This window comes from Babylonia areolata, chromosome 15, assembly GCF_041734735.1.
Source record: "Babylonia areolata isolate BAREFJ2019XMU chromosome 15, ASM4173473v1, whole genome shotgun sequence".
NCBI lineage: Eukaryota > Metazoa > Mollusca > Gastropoda > Neogastropoda > Buccinidae > Babylonia > Babylonia areolata.
The window spans coordinates 30,042,970-30,055,469 of record NC_134890.1 but is presented as its reverse complement, the minus strand read 5'-3'; the positions used below and the strand labels follow the sequence as shown (position 1 = coordinate 30,055,469).

Below are 12,500 nucleotides of genomic sequence, written 5' to 3'. Positions count from 1 at the left end.
ACTGGGAGCCATTGGAGACACTGCGGGAGAGGAGTGTGAGACTGGGAGCCATTGGAGACACTGCAGGAGAGGAGTGTGAGACTGGGAGCCATTGGAGACACTGCAGGAGTGGAGTGATGTGCACACAGCTCTTCTTTCCCTGGCAACACCACCACCAGAAGATCAAAATACGCGCGTTAACTCACTCAGTACGGCCAGTCCTCTCTTCTCCTCTACAGACACAGACCCCTCGGATGTCCAGTGGGTGTCTGAATGACCCAACCTTTAGCTTCTGTCGCCAGAATTGTGGTATTCTTTGTCAACATTCACCTCTCTAGTATAAGAGCCTTCCGCTTGCAATATTTTGATGATGGTAATTGGGGTGAAACGCTGTTAACGTCGTCTCTTTCGCCGTTCGTATGGAGAGAGTTAAAGATCCTGTAATCCATGTCATACCCAGCATGCACATCCTTTATGGAGAGCTCGCCACGGGGCAGAGAAACATCGGCCGCCCACAGCTGAGATACAAAGACGTTTGCAAACGTGACATCAAGGCACTTGAGATCAACACTGAGTCCTGGGAGGACCTTGCAGATGACCGCAACAGATGGAGAAGCACTCTCAAGAATCAGCTACGGATTGGTGAGGACAAACTGTCAGCTGCTGCAGCAGAAAAACGAGCTAACAGAAAAGGGACGGCAGCCGACAGATCAGCATCAGCTTACACATGTGATCACTGCGACAGAGACCGTCTCTCTCGCATCGGTCTCTACAGTCACAGGCGACACTGCTTGGTCCAAGCAGACAGCCCAGTTAGACGTTAGGTTACTCTATCCATGGTCAGCCATGACCGAAGGAGGCCTACTACCTAGCATGCACATCCCCGAAAACGGAGTATGGCTGTCTGCATGGAGGGGGGTAAATAAACAAAAACAAAAACGGTCATACACGAAAAATGTTACATGTCTGCCCGAGGTGTCTATGTGTGTGTGTGTGTACCTGAACTCTGACTGAATGACACAGGAAACGAATGATGAGCGCCCTGTGACAGCGGGTCAGTTGGCTCTACCCAGGTAGAGCAGCCTGCTGGTGCATATGAGCCCGAGTTTGTAAAGCGCTTAGAGAATGGTTTCCGAGCGAGGTTAGGCGTTACGTAAGTATCCATATCCATATCAAAACACCACCAACAACAACGACAACAGCAACAGCAACAACGACAACAACAACAGTGACAACACTGACCACCCCCACCCCCCTGTGTCCTCCTTACTGTTACAAAGTTGGTAAACAATAATAATATTCTTTCTTTTGAAGAAAGATGTTACAATGTTACAAAAGTTGGTAAAGAATAATACTACTGTTCCTCCAACTTTGTAGCATTGTAACATCTCCCTTCCAAAGAAAGAATAACATCATTGTTCACCAGGTTCGTAACATTGTAACATCCCCCTTCCAAAGAAAGAATAATACTATTGTTTACCAACTTTGTAACATCTCCCTTCCAAAAGAAAGAATAACATCATTGTTCACCAGCTTCGTAACATTGTAACATCTCCCTTCCAAAGAAAGAATAACATCATTGTTCACCAGCTGTGTAACATTGTAACATCTCCCTTCCAAAGAAAGAACAATACTATCATTTACCAACTTTGTCACAACACTTACCTCTCGGATCTCCTTGATCTTACAGCCCTGCTTGCCGATCAGCGAGCCGCACTGAGAGGCGGGCATCACCAGGCGGAGGGTGACGGGGGGCTTGGGGGTGGTGGGCACGTTCTGCAAGTCCTGCAAAAACCACCACACCCCGGGTATCACTACCCTTCAGTCTCAAGTGAAGAGGGAAGAAGAAAAAAATAAACAAAAACAAAACAAAACAAAAAAAACCCACAATAAAAGACAACAACAACAAAAAATCTACACACCAAAAAACAACACGAAAAGTCAAAAGAAACTCACCAAAACACACACACACACGTCAAAGATGAGAACACGTCCACATCATAACTCTCCAAACTTGTGGGAGATTATGGTCAACACTTTGTCACACACACACACACAAACAGCACACACACACATACGAACATATACAAACAACACACACACACACACAAACAACACACAGACACAATCACTCATTCACACACACACGCCCAATCACACACACACAATCACTCATTCACACACACACGCCCAATCACACACACACACACACACACGCGCACAAACAACACACAGACACACACTGAAAGAAAGAGACTAGTTGTTTATCATGGTGAACGCTTTGAAGACACACACACACAACACACACATCGAAAGAAAGAAAGAAAGAAGTGAAAGCACGTGCACACATTACCTCTTCAAACTTGTTGGAGATCATGGTGAACGCCTTGAAGATAGAGAAGGCACACACACACACACACACACACACACACACATCGAAAGAAAGAAAGAAAGAAAGAAGTGAAAGCACGTGCACACAGTACCTCTTCAAACTTGTTGGAGATCATGGTGAACGCCTTGAAGATGGTTTCAATGGACCCCGTCACGGTCACAATCCGCTCAGGACAAGAGCCGTCTGATATGTTGATTTTGGCACCGCTCTGCACGCAGGCACGCACACAAACACACACTTTAGTTATTGAGGCAAATCATTTGGTATATTGTTTGAGGATGAAAGGTACTAATGTCAAGTTTTTGTTGGGTGCCTCCTCGTGTTTTTTTTTTCTACCCACGTTTTTCTTTTTACATAATAATTGATGTGTGCATGGTGATAAGTGAAGGGTGTGTCAGTTTTTTTTTTTTTTCTCTTTGATTTTTGCTGACGGGCATTTTGTTTGCAGTGAGCCTAAAGAGAATTTTCTGTGCATATAATAAAGTATTTTGAGTTTGAATTTGAAGTGAATTGGAATGTGGGCATCTATGGCAATGAGACTGCTGATAAAGCAGCTAAAAGAGGAGCACAAGATTCAGAAACATGGACAAGAACACATGTCTGTCTTTCCGTGAGAGAGGCATTTAAACAGAAAGGGACATTATTCCCCGAGCATATCATAAAAGAAAAAATACCGAATCCATCAGCACGCTATACAAGATTAATAGCCTTTACTTTCTTCCGTATAAAACTACGTTCTGAAGACAAAATATAGCAAAAATGTTACATGCATCTGTGGTAAACAGTTCAGCTTGTATCATTGTTTGTTTTACCTTTAGCAGTTACGTACCTTTTTGCCCCAGTATCTTAAAGAGAAAAACTATTCTGCAGACAATTTTTGGAAAGTCATTTCTTACGGGGTTCTTATGGTCGGACTTTCAAAGGTATTAGTTCAGAGCCCTATTTCTACATTCCTTTAATGTACTTCAGATTTATGCTAATGGCTTTAGTTACTATCATCATTATTAACTGTTACTGTTAAATTAAACTGCATGTTTCTTATACATTTCTTAGTAGTTTCTACTTTTCTGTTTTCCTGACGTATCCCCCCCCTCAGTTTATTTTTTTTAATCATATAACATCACTCATAGTGAAGAGACGCTAAACTAATGAACGAACGAACACCACACACACACACACACACGCGCGCGCGCGCGCACACACACACAGAGGATACGGCCCACACTTTACAACACAAACCTACACTACACTACACTATACTACACCACCCTACACTACACAGCCCTACACTACACAACCCTACACTACCCTACAATACTCTACCCTAAACTACACTACACAACCCTACACTACACAACCCTACACTACCCTACAATACTCTACCCTAAACTACACTACACAGCCCTACACTACACAACCCTACACTACCCTACAATACTCTACCCTAAACTACACTACACAGCCCTACACTACACAACCCTACACTACCCTACAATACTCTACCCTAAACTACACTACACAACCCTACACTACACAACCCTACACTAAACATCCCTATACTACACTACACAACCCTACACTACACTTCACAACCCTACACTACACTGCACAACCCTACCCCACCCCACACTAACCTACACTACACAACCCTACACTAAACATCCCTATACTACACTACACAACCCTACACTACACTTCACAACCCTACACTACACTGCACAACCCTACCCCACCCCACACTAACCTACACTACACAACCCTACCGTAAACAACCCTATCCTACACTACACTACACAACCCTACACTACACTTCACAACCTTACACTACACAACCCTACACTACATTACTCTACAGAACCCTACCCTACCTCACACTACACAACCCTACACTACAACTCTCTTATGTCGTTAACACCTAACGAACGCATTAACTGATAAACAACAAGCAAATTACTTGAAAAAAGCCTTAAGATTTAGAAATACAACATAAAGCCTTAATATTTAGAAATATGAAATGCAGGCGAGTGTACTTAGTTTTCCACTGTGTAATTTTCCTTGAGAGAGAAGAGAGAGAGAGAAACGAGAGAGAGAAAAGAGAGAGAGAGAGAGAGAGAGAGAGAGAGAGAGGAGAGAAGAGAGAGGGGAGAGACAGAGGAGAGAGAGGGGAGAGAGACAGAGAAGAGAGAGAGATATTGAGAGAGAGAGACAGAGAGAGAGAGAAGAGAGAGAGATGGGTGGGGGTGGGGGTGGGGGGGCGTGGGGTGGAATAATGGAGAGAAGAGAGATGAACAGATGTGTACTCACGTCTTCTCTGAACTTCTTGATATTGTCACCTTTCTGCAAACCAGAACAAATCATCATCATTATATTATCATTATTATCATCGTTATCATCACCATCATCATCAACTATCATGGTAATCGTCAAGCATCATGCAAACACAAAAAGCGTGAAAATGAAGGAAAATGAAGAAGCGAACATTGAAAAAATAAACAAAAAAACAAAACAAAACCACCAACCAACCCAAACACTAAAAAAACTACAATACAATAAACAATAAATGAGAAAAAAGGGTGAATGCTGGTGCTGACAGTATAAAAAAAACCCAAAAAACAAAAACAAAACAAAAACACAACAACTAATAAATGGTGAATATCAAAGGTACTTAAATCACGTTGATGGCGACTTCTCCGCACTTGAAAAAGAGTCGAAGACCCACAGCGTCGCCTTCTCATAATCTTAAGGTACCTTTGATATATTTTCGATTTATGTTCGTATCTTGTTATGTACTACCCCCCCTCCCCCCCTCCCCCCCCTCCAAATATTCCTTGTGACCCCTGGTAAACTTGGTAATAAAGACATTCTATTCCATTCTATTTTATTCAACACCACCTATTATTCTGATGATGATGATTATCATTGTTGTTGTTATACTTGAAACGATAGCTAACAGACACATTCCCTTTCGTTCCTACTTCCCTGGGCAGCTTCTTTCCCTCACAGACAATTGCTGTTAAGGTGTGAATATCATCCATGTTCTCTTAACGCCAGTGAAACATACATACAACGGTTCCTCGTCAATCAACCGGTCAATAATCAGCACTATCGATCGTCAGTACAACGTCTACTGGGGAAAAAATGTTGGCAAGACACACGATGCACATGTCCAAGCCATAAAATGGTAGAAACTTCTCTGGTGACCGAACATGTTACCATCTTTGTTGGACACACACACACACATATATATATATATATGCGCAAACATACACACACAGCCATACATGCAGACGGACACACACACACACACATGCAGGCAGGCAGACGCGCACTCAAATGCGTGTATACAGACAGCCCCCCCCCCCACCTCCCTACACGCACACACAGGCATACACACAGAGACACACACAAACACACGCGTGTAAACATACAGGCACACACACACATACACACACACAGAGAGGCACACACATAGAGGCACACATTGACACAGACAAACACAGAGACACACACGCATAGACACACACACACACACACTGAATGGGGTCCATCCATAACTGTGACCCAAGCGAACGGTACATAATTTTTCTTTCTGATTTAATTTTTTTTTTAAACTGTGATTTTTTTACGTCAGGGTCAATGGAACACGAAGGCACTCCTATCTTCCCTTACCTCTCCCTGCAAAACAAACAGTGAGCGAGTAGTGAATGAATGGTAAGGCTTTTCATAAAACCCGAACCCAGCTCCGTACCACACAACAGTTGTCCTTCAGGTGCAATAGCCAAGTCACTCGATGGGCTTTCTACACCAACAATATCCGTTCTGGGATTTCCAAACCTCACCCACAGTCTTTCGGAGCAATGGGGGAAAAAAAACAGTCCAACAAATCCCACTTCATGAAGGCCACACACCACTGTGCATTTTGTAACCACGGCGTTCCCCCGACATGACTCCCCAAGTTTCAGACACAAACTGAAGAAGCGAGAAAAACCAGAATAGTCACCGTCAATGTCCGTATTCTTGGTTTTTCAACTTTCTCAAATTCAAACACAAGGTATAATCGCACTTCAGCACCTCCTAAATTCAGCTCCAGAAACACCAGAATCTTTGAAAAAGCATCTAAACAACACGTCTGTCACAGAACTTTGGACTTGACTTCCCCTCCACACACACACACACACAACGTCAGAACGCAACCATGTCTGCCAGGACGAAGAAAACTGGCTCACGTTCACACACCACTTTCCTGCCTTCAGATTTCGTTGTTTCGGTAAACAGACAAAAAAAACGTATTGCACGCGAATTAAGAGAATCACGTTTTCTCCGCGCGTGCGTCATCAGGAGTTTTGCGCGTTGTCTTCCTTTGGTTAAAGTTAATTATCGGTCCTCCGACACCTTTGTGAGTTCGAAGTTCGTTCAAGCGAAGCTTGTGCTTGTCTGTTGTATGGTGGGCAACAGAATAATGTGATATCATTTAACGCCTTTCTGTCGCGATTATTACGGTCAGTTCTTAATTAATGTTAACCTTAATTAACCTTAATGTTAACCTTAATTAACTAAGCGCGTTGGGCTACGCCGCTGGTCAGGCATCTGCTTGGCAGATGTGGTGTAGCGTATATGGATTTGTCCGAACGCAGTGACGCCTCCTTGAGCTACTGAAACTGAAACTGTCGAGGAACCACAAAACATATAAATGAAAAACACAACAACATCTGTATATCAGTGACCGGGGGAAATAAAATAATGAGGGAAGAAATGAAGAGAGAACGTACGTGATTACGTTTTGCGTCTCTCTGTCTCTGTCTCTCTGTGTCTCTGTCTCTCTCTGTCACTCCCTGTCTCTCTCTCTCAAAAAAAAATCTAGTCGGTTTTACCCACAATATTCCAGTTATGTCGTCAGTAAACCCACCGTGTGTAAACTGATCCCGGAAACGAAAAACACTTTCTGTTTCAGACCATTGTCTTGTACAGACAAACGCAAACATTTCTAAACAACATCAATGGCATTTTATGCTCTGAAAGATAGTCCTGCACGGAAGTCACGTGCGTAACACAGACACAGATACAGACACACAAACCCACGCAGAGACACAAGACACCCCCACCCACAGACATATAATATACAAACACACATACACAGACGCACAGACACACACGCACACACATACACACACATAGAGAGGGAACACAGACACACACACACATTCACAAACCCTGTCTACCCCCGCTCAGGTAGGCCTCTCAAGGTCTGTCACAGGACACCCCCCCCCCCTCCCCCATGGCCCAACCTGCTTTGTTCTGCCTGTTGTGAGTGTGTGTGTGTGGGTGGGGGAAGAGGGAGCAATGGGGGGGGTGGGGGGGGGGAGAGTGGCAGTGGGTTGTGAGGGGAGACAACCCTATCGTCAACATCTGCACTGTTCATCACTCCCTTCCCCCCTCCCCCCATCCCCCATCCTTCACTTGTCAACACGACACAGATTCGTTCCTCTTCTCCGTTAACTTATCTGATATACGCTCTCTCTGTGTCTCTGTCTCTGTCTCTCTCTGTCCCTGTGTCTGACTCTCTCTCTCTGTGCGCGCGCGTGAGAGAAAGACAAAAGGAGAGAGAGAAAAGAAAGAGAGAGCAGAGAGTGAAAGAGAGAGTCTATATGCATATATGTAAGTGCATGTGCCTGAAAGAGTGCTGCCCTTTCATTTGCCAGCTCATGATATGAATACATGATGGCGTGCTTGCCTTTTTTTTTCCCGCGGGACGGTTGGCCTTCGCCGCTTTGTTTGTCGGCCAAGTTAAGTCTTGCTGTGCTTGTGCCCCAGGGTTGATGCTTCTCGTTCTCTCTCTATTGACTTCTTCCTCCACCACTCGTTTATTATTCATTTTCTTCACTTTATTTATATCTCAGCTTAGTTTTTGTTCAAAACTCATGTATGTTCACGTCTTCTAGTTATGATGACATCCGTCACATATTAAGTATGTACATGTGTCAGGACAGGACTTTATATAAGATTTTCTTGTTGTCCTATTCATCGATATCTCTCTTGTATTGTGACATGTTCCAAATAAAATACTGTTTAAACCAAAGAGAGAGAAAGAAAGAGAGAAAAACAAACAAACAAACAAACAAAAAAACAACAACCCAAAACAAAACAAAAAAAAAACAACCCCCCCACCCTCCCAAAAAAAAAGAGAGAGAGAGAGAGAGAGAGAGAGAGGAGAGAGAGAGAGAGAGAGGGAGAGAGAGAGAGAGAGAGAGAGAGAGAGAGAGAGAGAGAGAGAGAGAGAGAGAGAGAAGAGACATGACGACGAGGCAAACATCTTTTATTACTATCTATCACAACTTCTGCTGCTTCCGCTTGTGCTGTTACTGCTAGACTCAAATACAACTACTTTTGTCACCATGGCCAAATACCAAGTAAGTCTGTGATCAACAAAGACGAAAACACAAGAACTGACGATTGGTAACAAACGTGACGGCCATATTCTGTTAATTAGTATCACAGTGTCTAGGTGGGGAGGGAGAGAAAGAGAGAGAGAGAGAGAGAGAGAGAGAGAGAGAGAGAGAGACAGAGTGAGTGAGAGAGAGACAGAGTGAGAGACAGAATCAGACACAGGGACAGAGAGAGAGAGAGAGAGAGAGAGAGAGAGAGAGAGAGAGTCAGACATAGGGACACACACACACACACAGACTGAGAGACTGAGAGACAGAGTCAGACATATGGACACACACACACACACACACACACACACAGACTGAGAGACTGAGAGACAGAGTCAGACATATGGACACACACACACACACACACACACACACAGAGACTGAGAGACAGAGTCAGACATAGGGACACACACACACACACACACACACACACAGACTGAGAGACAGAGTCAGACATAGGGACACACACACACAGAGAGACTGAGAGACTGAGAGACTGAGTCAGACATAGGGACACACACACACACACACACACACAGACTGAGAGACTGAGAGACAGAGTCAGACATAGGGACACACACACACACACACACACAGAGTGACAGACAGTCAGACACAGGGACAGAGAGAGAAAGAGAGAGAGAGAGAGAGAGACAGAGAGAGAGAGAGAGAGAGAGAGACTGAGACTGAAAGAAGAGTCAGACATAGGGACAGAGAGAGAGAGAGAGAGAGAGAGAGAGAGAGAGAGACCGAGAGACAGTCAGACACAGGGGTAGAGAGAGAGAGAGAGAAAGAAAGAGAGAGAGTGTGTTGTGGAACATCATTTAGCATATCTAAATAAGTCATCTGCAAACAAGAATGTCATGCTGATGATGACAATCACAAAACGAAGAAGGCCTGGCCTCCCCACCTCCCCTCCCCCACGCTCATGCTCCCCTTCCCTTCCTCTCCCCTCCCCCTCATGCTCCACTCCCCTCCCCCTCATGCTCCCCTTCCCTTCCTCTCCCTCCCCCTCATGCTCCACTCCCCTCCCCCTCATGCTCCCCTCCCCCTCATGTTCCCCTCCCCTCCCCCTCATGCTCCCCTCCCCCTCATGCTCCCCTCCCCTCCCCCTCATGCTCCCCTCCCCCTCATGTTCCCCTCCCCCTCATGCTCCCCTCCACTCCCCCTCATGCTCCCCTCCCCCTCATGCTCCCCTCCCCCTCATGCTCCCCTCCCCTCCCCCTCATGCTCCCCTCCCCCTCATGCTCCCCTCCCCCTCATGCTCCCCTCCCCCTCATGCTCCCCTCCCCTCCTCCTCATGCTCCCCTCCCCCTCATGCTCCCCTCCCCTCCCCCTCATGCCCCCCTCCCCTTCCCCTCATGCTCCCTTCCTCTCCCCTCTCCCTCATACTCCCCTCACGCTCCCCTCCCCTCATGCTCCCCTCACATAACCTCCCCTCCCCCCACCCTCATGCTCCCCTCACATAACCTCACCTCACCTCACCTGCCAAAAACCACCCGTTCGTGAGACATCAGCGGCACGCACGCTGTCACTCTTTTCACTCGTTTCTTGTTTACAACATTCATGCAGCCAGAGATTGGGGAGGAAGGGGGAAGTGAGAGGGGGTGAGGGCGGGGGGAGGGGGGGGGGGGGGCGGCAGGGCGGGTCGAGTGGGGGGGGGGGGGGCGGCGGGACCTCAACCTTCCGCTCAGAAGCCTCGCTCCACAGACGATTCACCCAGACCACCACATCTCCCCGTGAGTGCCATAGTACGGTATCAGGTACGTGCATAGTGACGTCACTGATGATGTCATCAGAAGAAGGGAAAATAACTCTGGAAGGCTTAAAATTCACACACACACTGCTTATCTAAAGTGGAACATTTCCAGACCTTTTTTTTCTTTCTTCTACTTTAGAATGGTTGTTTTAGGTATTGTTTTATGACTTGAAGCACCACTCTCTGCTACAGTCATACCTTTCCATTTTTACGATATGCATGAACCAATTCATTTCCACTTACGAATACTATGCACGAATCTATTCCTTTCAGCTGATGATTAAAATTATGGAACTTTTCCACTTGTAGATGCTGTGTGCTTTTAATCATTCCTTTCCACCAATGAATAACATGTATGAACCTATATGTAATAATTCCTTCTAATATGCACGAGTCCTATCCATTCCTTTCAACGGATGGATACTATATATGAATCCATTCATTTCAATTCACTGGCAATAATCCATGTGTCATTTCATTGTCTCTCCCCCCCCCCCCCGTGCCCCCCCTAATATCTATGATATTTATATCTATTTCTTTCCACTAAAATGAAAATAATGTATGTATACAGTTCTTTCCACATAACAAATGATGGAGATTATTGTCCTTATCTTTCTGAACAATACCCTTTGAGTACCCGATTAATGACGACGTCTGTGTATACATATATACACACACACATATATATATATATATATATATATATATATACATACACACAGTCAGCCGTGTCCGACTATGACTACCAGAACAGCAAAGGAGGCATCTGCTGTCTTGACGTATAAGAACGTAACTATTCTGTAACAATATTGTTCATGTATATACATTTGATAATTGTCCATGCGCACATTTTATTATTATTATTATTATCATGATCATTTTTATTATTATCATTTATATAACAGAACGGACATTGACAGTTTTGTGGGTTTTGCTATTGTTTTAGCAAGAAATATGTGTAAGAAATCATCAAAATACATTTCGTTAGAAGAAGAAAAACTAGTAATGGAAAAACCCGTTAAAACAACAACATTAATAAAAAAAAAGGAAAAGAAAAAAAAAAGAGACCTACACTTCAGTTTGCTTGCCAATTCAAGAGGTCAATGGGACATAACCAACAACACTAGTTATTTCCCTTCTGCAGGGGCTCTCGTGGGGGACACTCGGCGTATATATATATATATATATATATATATATATTTTTTTTTTTTTTTTTTTTTTTGTGCCCGGGGGCAAACTGGAGGTGGTGGAACTTACACTACCACCATCGCCGCCAGGGGCAGACCCGGCAAAAACGACCAAACCGCCCGGGGCATATCTAGCACTGGGTGGGAGGGAAACTTTTAACGAGTCACCCCGTCATTAAATCTCGTCAGTCGTCTGAGGTCTCTCTCTCACTTCTTCCACTTGTCGACCCCAAAGGGAGGCAATCGCGAGCAATCAGGGCTGAAGACGTGGCACGAGAAGCTGAGATGAAGGAGAGGGAGAGAGAGAGAGAGAGGGAGGGGGGGTGGTGGGGGAGAGAGAGAGAAGGGGGTGGTGGGGGGAGAGAGAAGGGAGAGAGAGAGAGGGAGAGAGTGGAGAGAGAGGGAGTGGAGAGAGAGAGAGAGGGGGTGGGGTGGGGAGAGAGAGAGGGGTGTGGGGAGAGAGAGAGGGAGAGAGTGGAGAGAGAGGGAGAGAGTGGAGAGAGAGAATGGAGAGAGAGGAAGAGTGTGGAGAGAGAGAGTGGAGAGAGAGAGAGAGAGAGAGAGAGAGAGGGAGAGAGTGGAGAGAGAATCAAGAGAGAGAGAGAGAGGGGGGAAGAGAGGGGTGGTGGGGGTGGAGAGAGAGGTGGAGAGAGAGGGGCGTGGGGAGAGAGGGGGATAGAGAGTGGGGGGAAGAGAGAGAGAGAGAGGGGTGGGGAGAGAGAGAGGGGGGTGGAGAAATAGGGAGGGGCAGA

At 45.4% G+C, this 12,500-nt stretch overlaps 1 protein-coding gene across 6 annotated transcripts in view; it reads right to left on the bottom strand.

Annotated features, from left to right (window-relative positions):
* Nucleotides 1–12,500, bottom strand: part of LOC143290544 (poly(rC)-binding protein 3-like) — a 201,383-nt gene that overhangs the window by 52,713 nt on the left and 136,170 nt on the right. For all 6 annotated transcript variants that reach the window (XM_076600083.1, XM_076600084.1, XM_076600082.1 and 3 more), the window contains exons 4-6: nucleotides 4,676–4,708; nucleotides 2,463–2,579; nucleotides 1,645–1,764 (exon numbers count right to left, since the gene is read on the bottom strand). In XM_076600083.1, coding sequence (XP_076456198.1) covers nucleotides 1,645–1,764; nucleotides 2,463–2,579; nucleotides 4,676–4,708 — 270 coding nt within the window. The remainder of the gene's footprint in view (nucleotides 1–1,644; nucleotides 1,765–2,462; nucleotides 2,580–4,675; nucleotides 4,709–12,500) is intronic.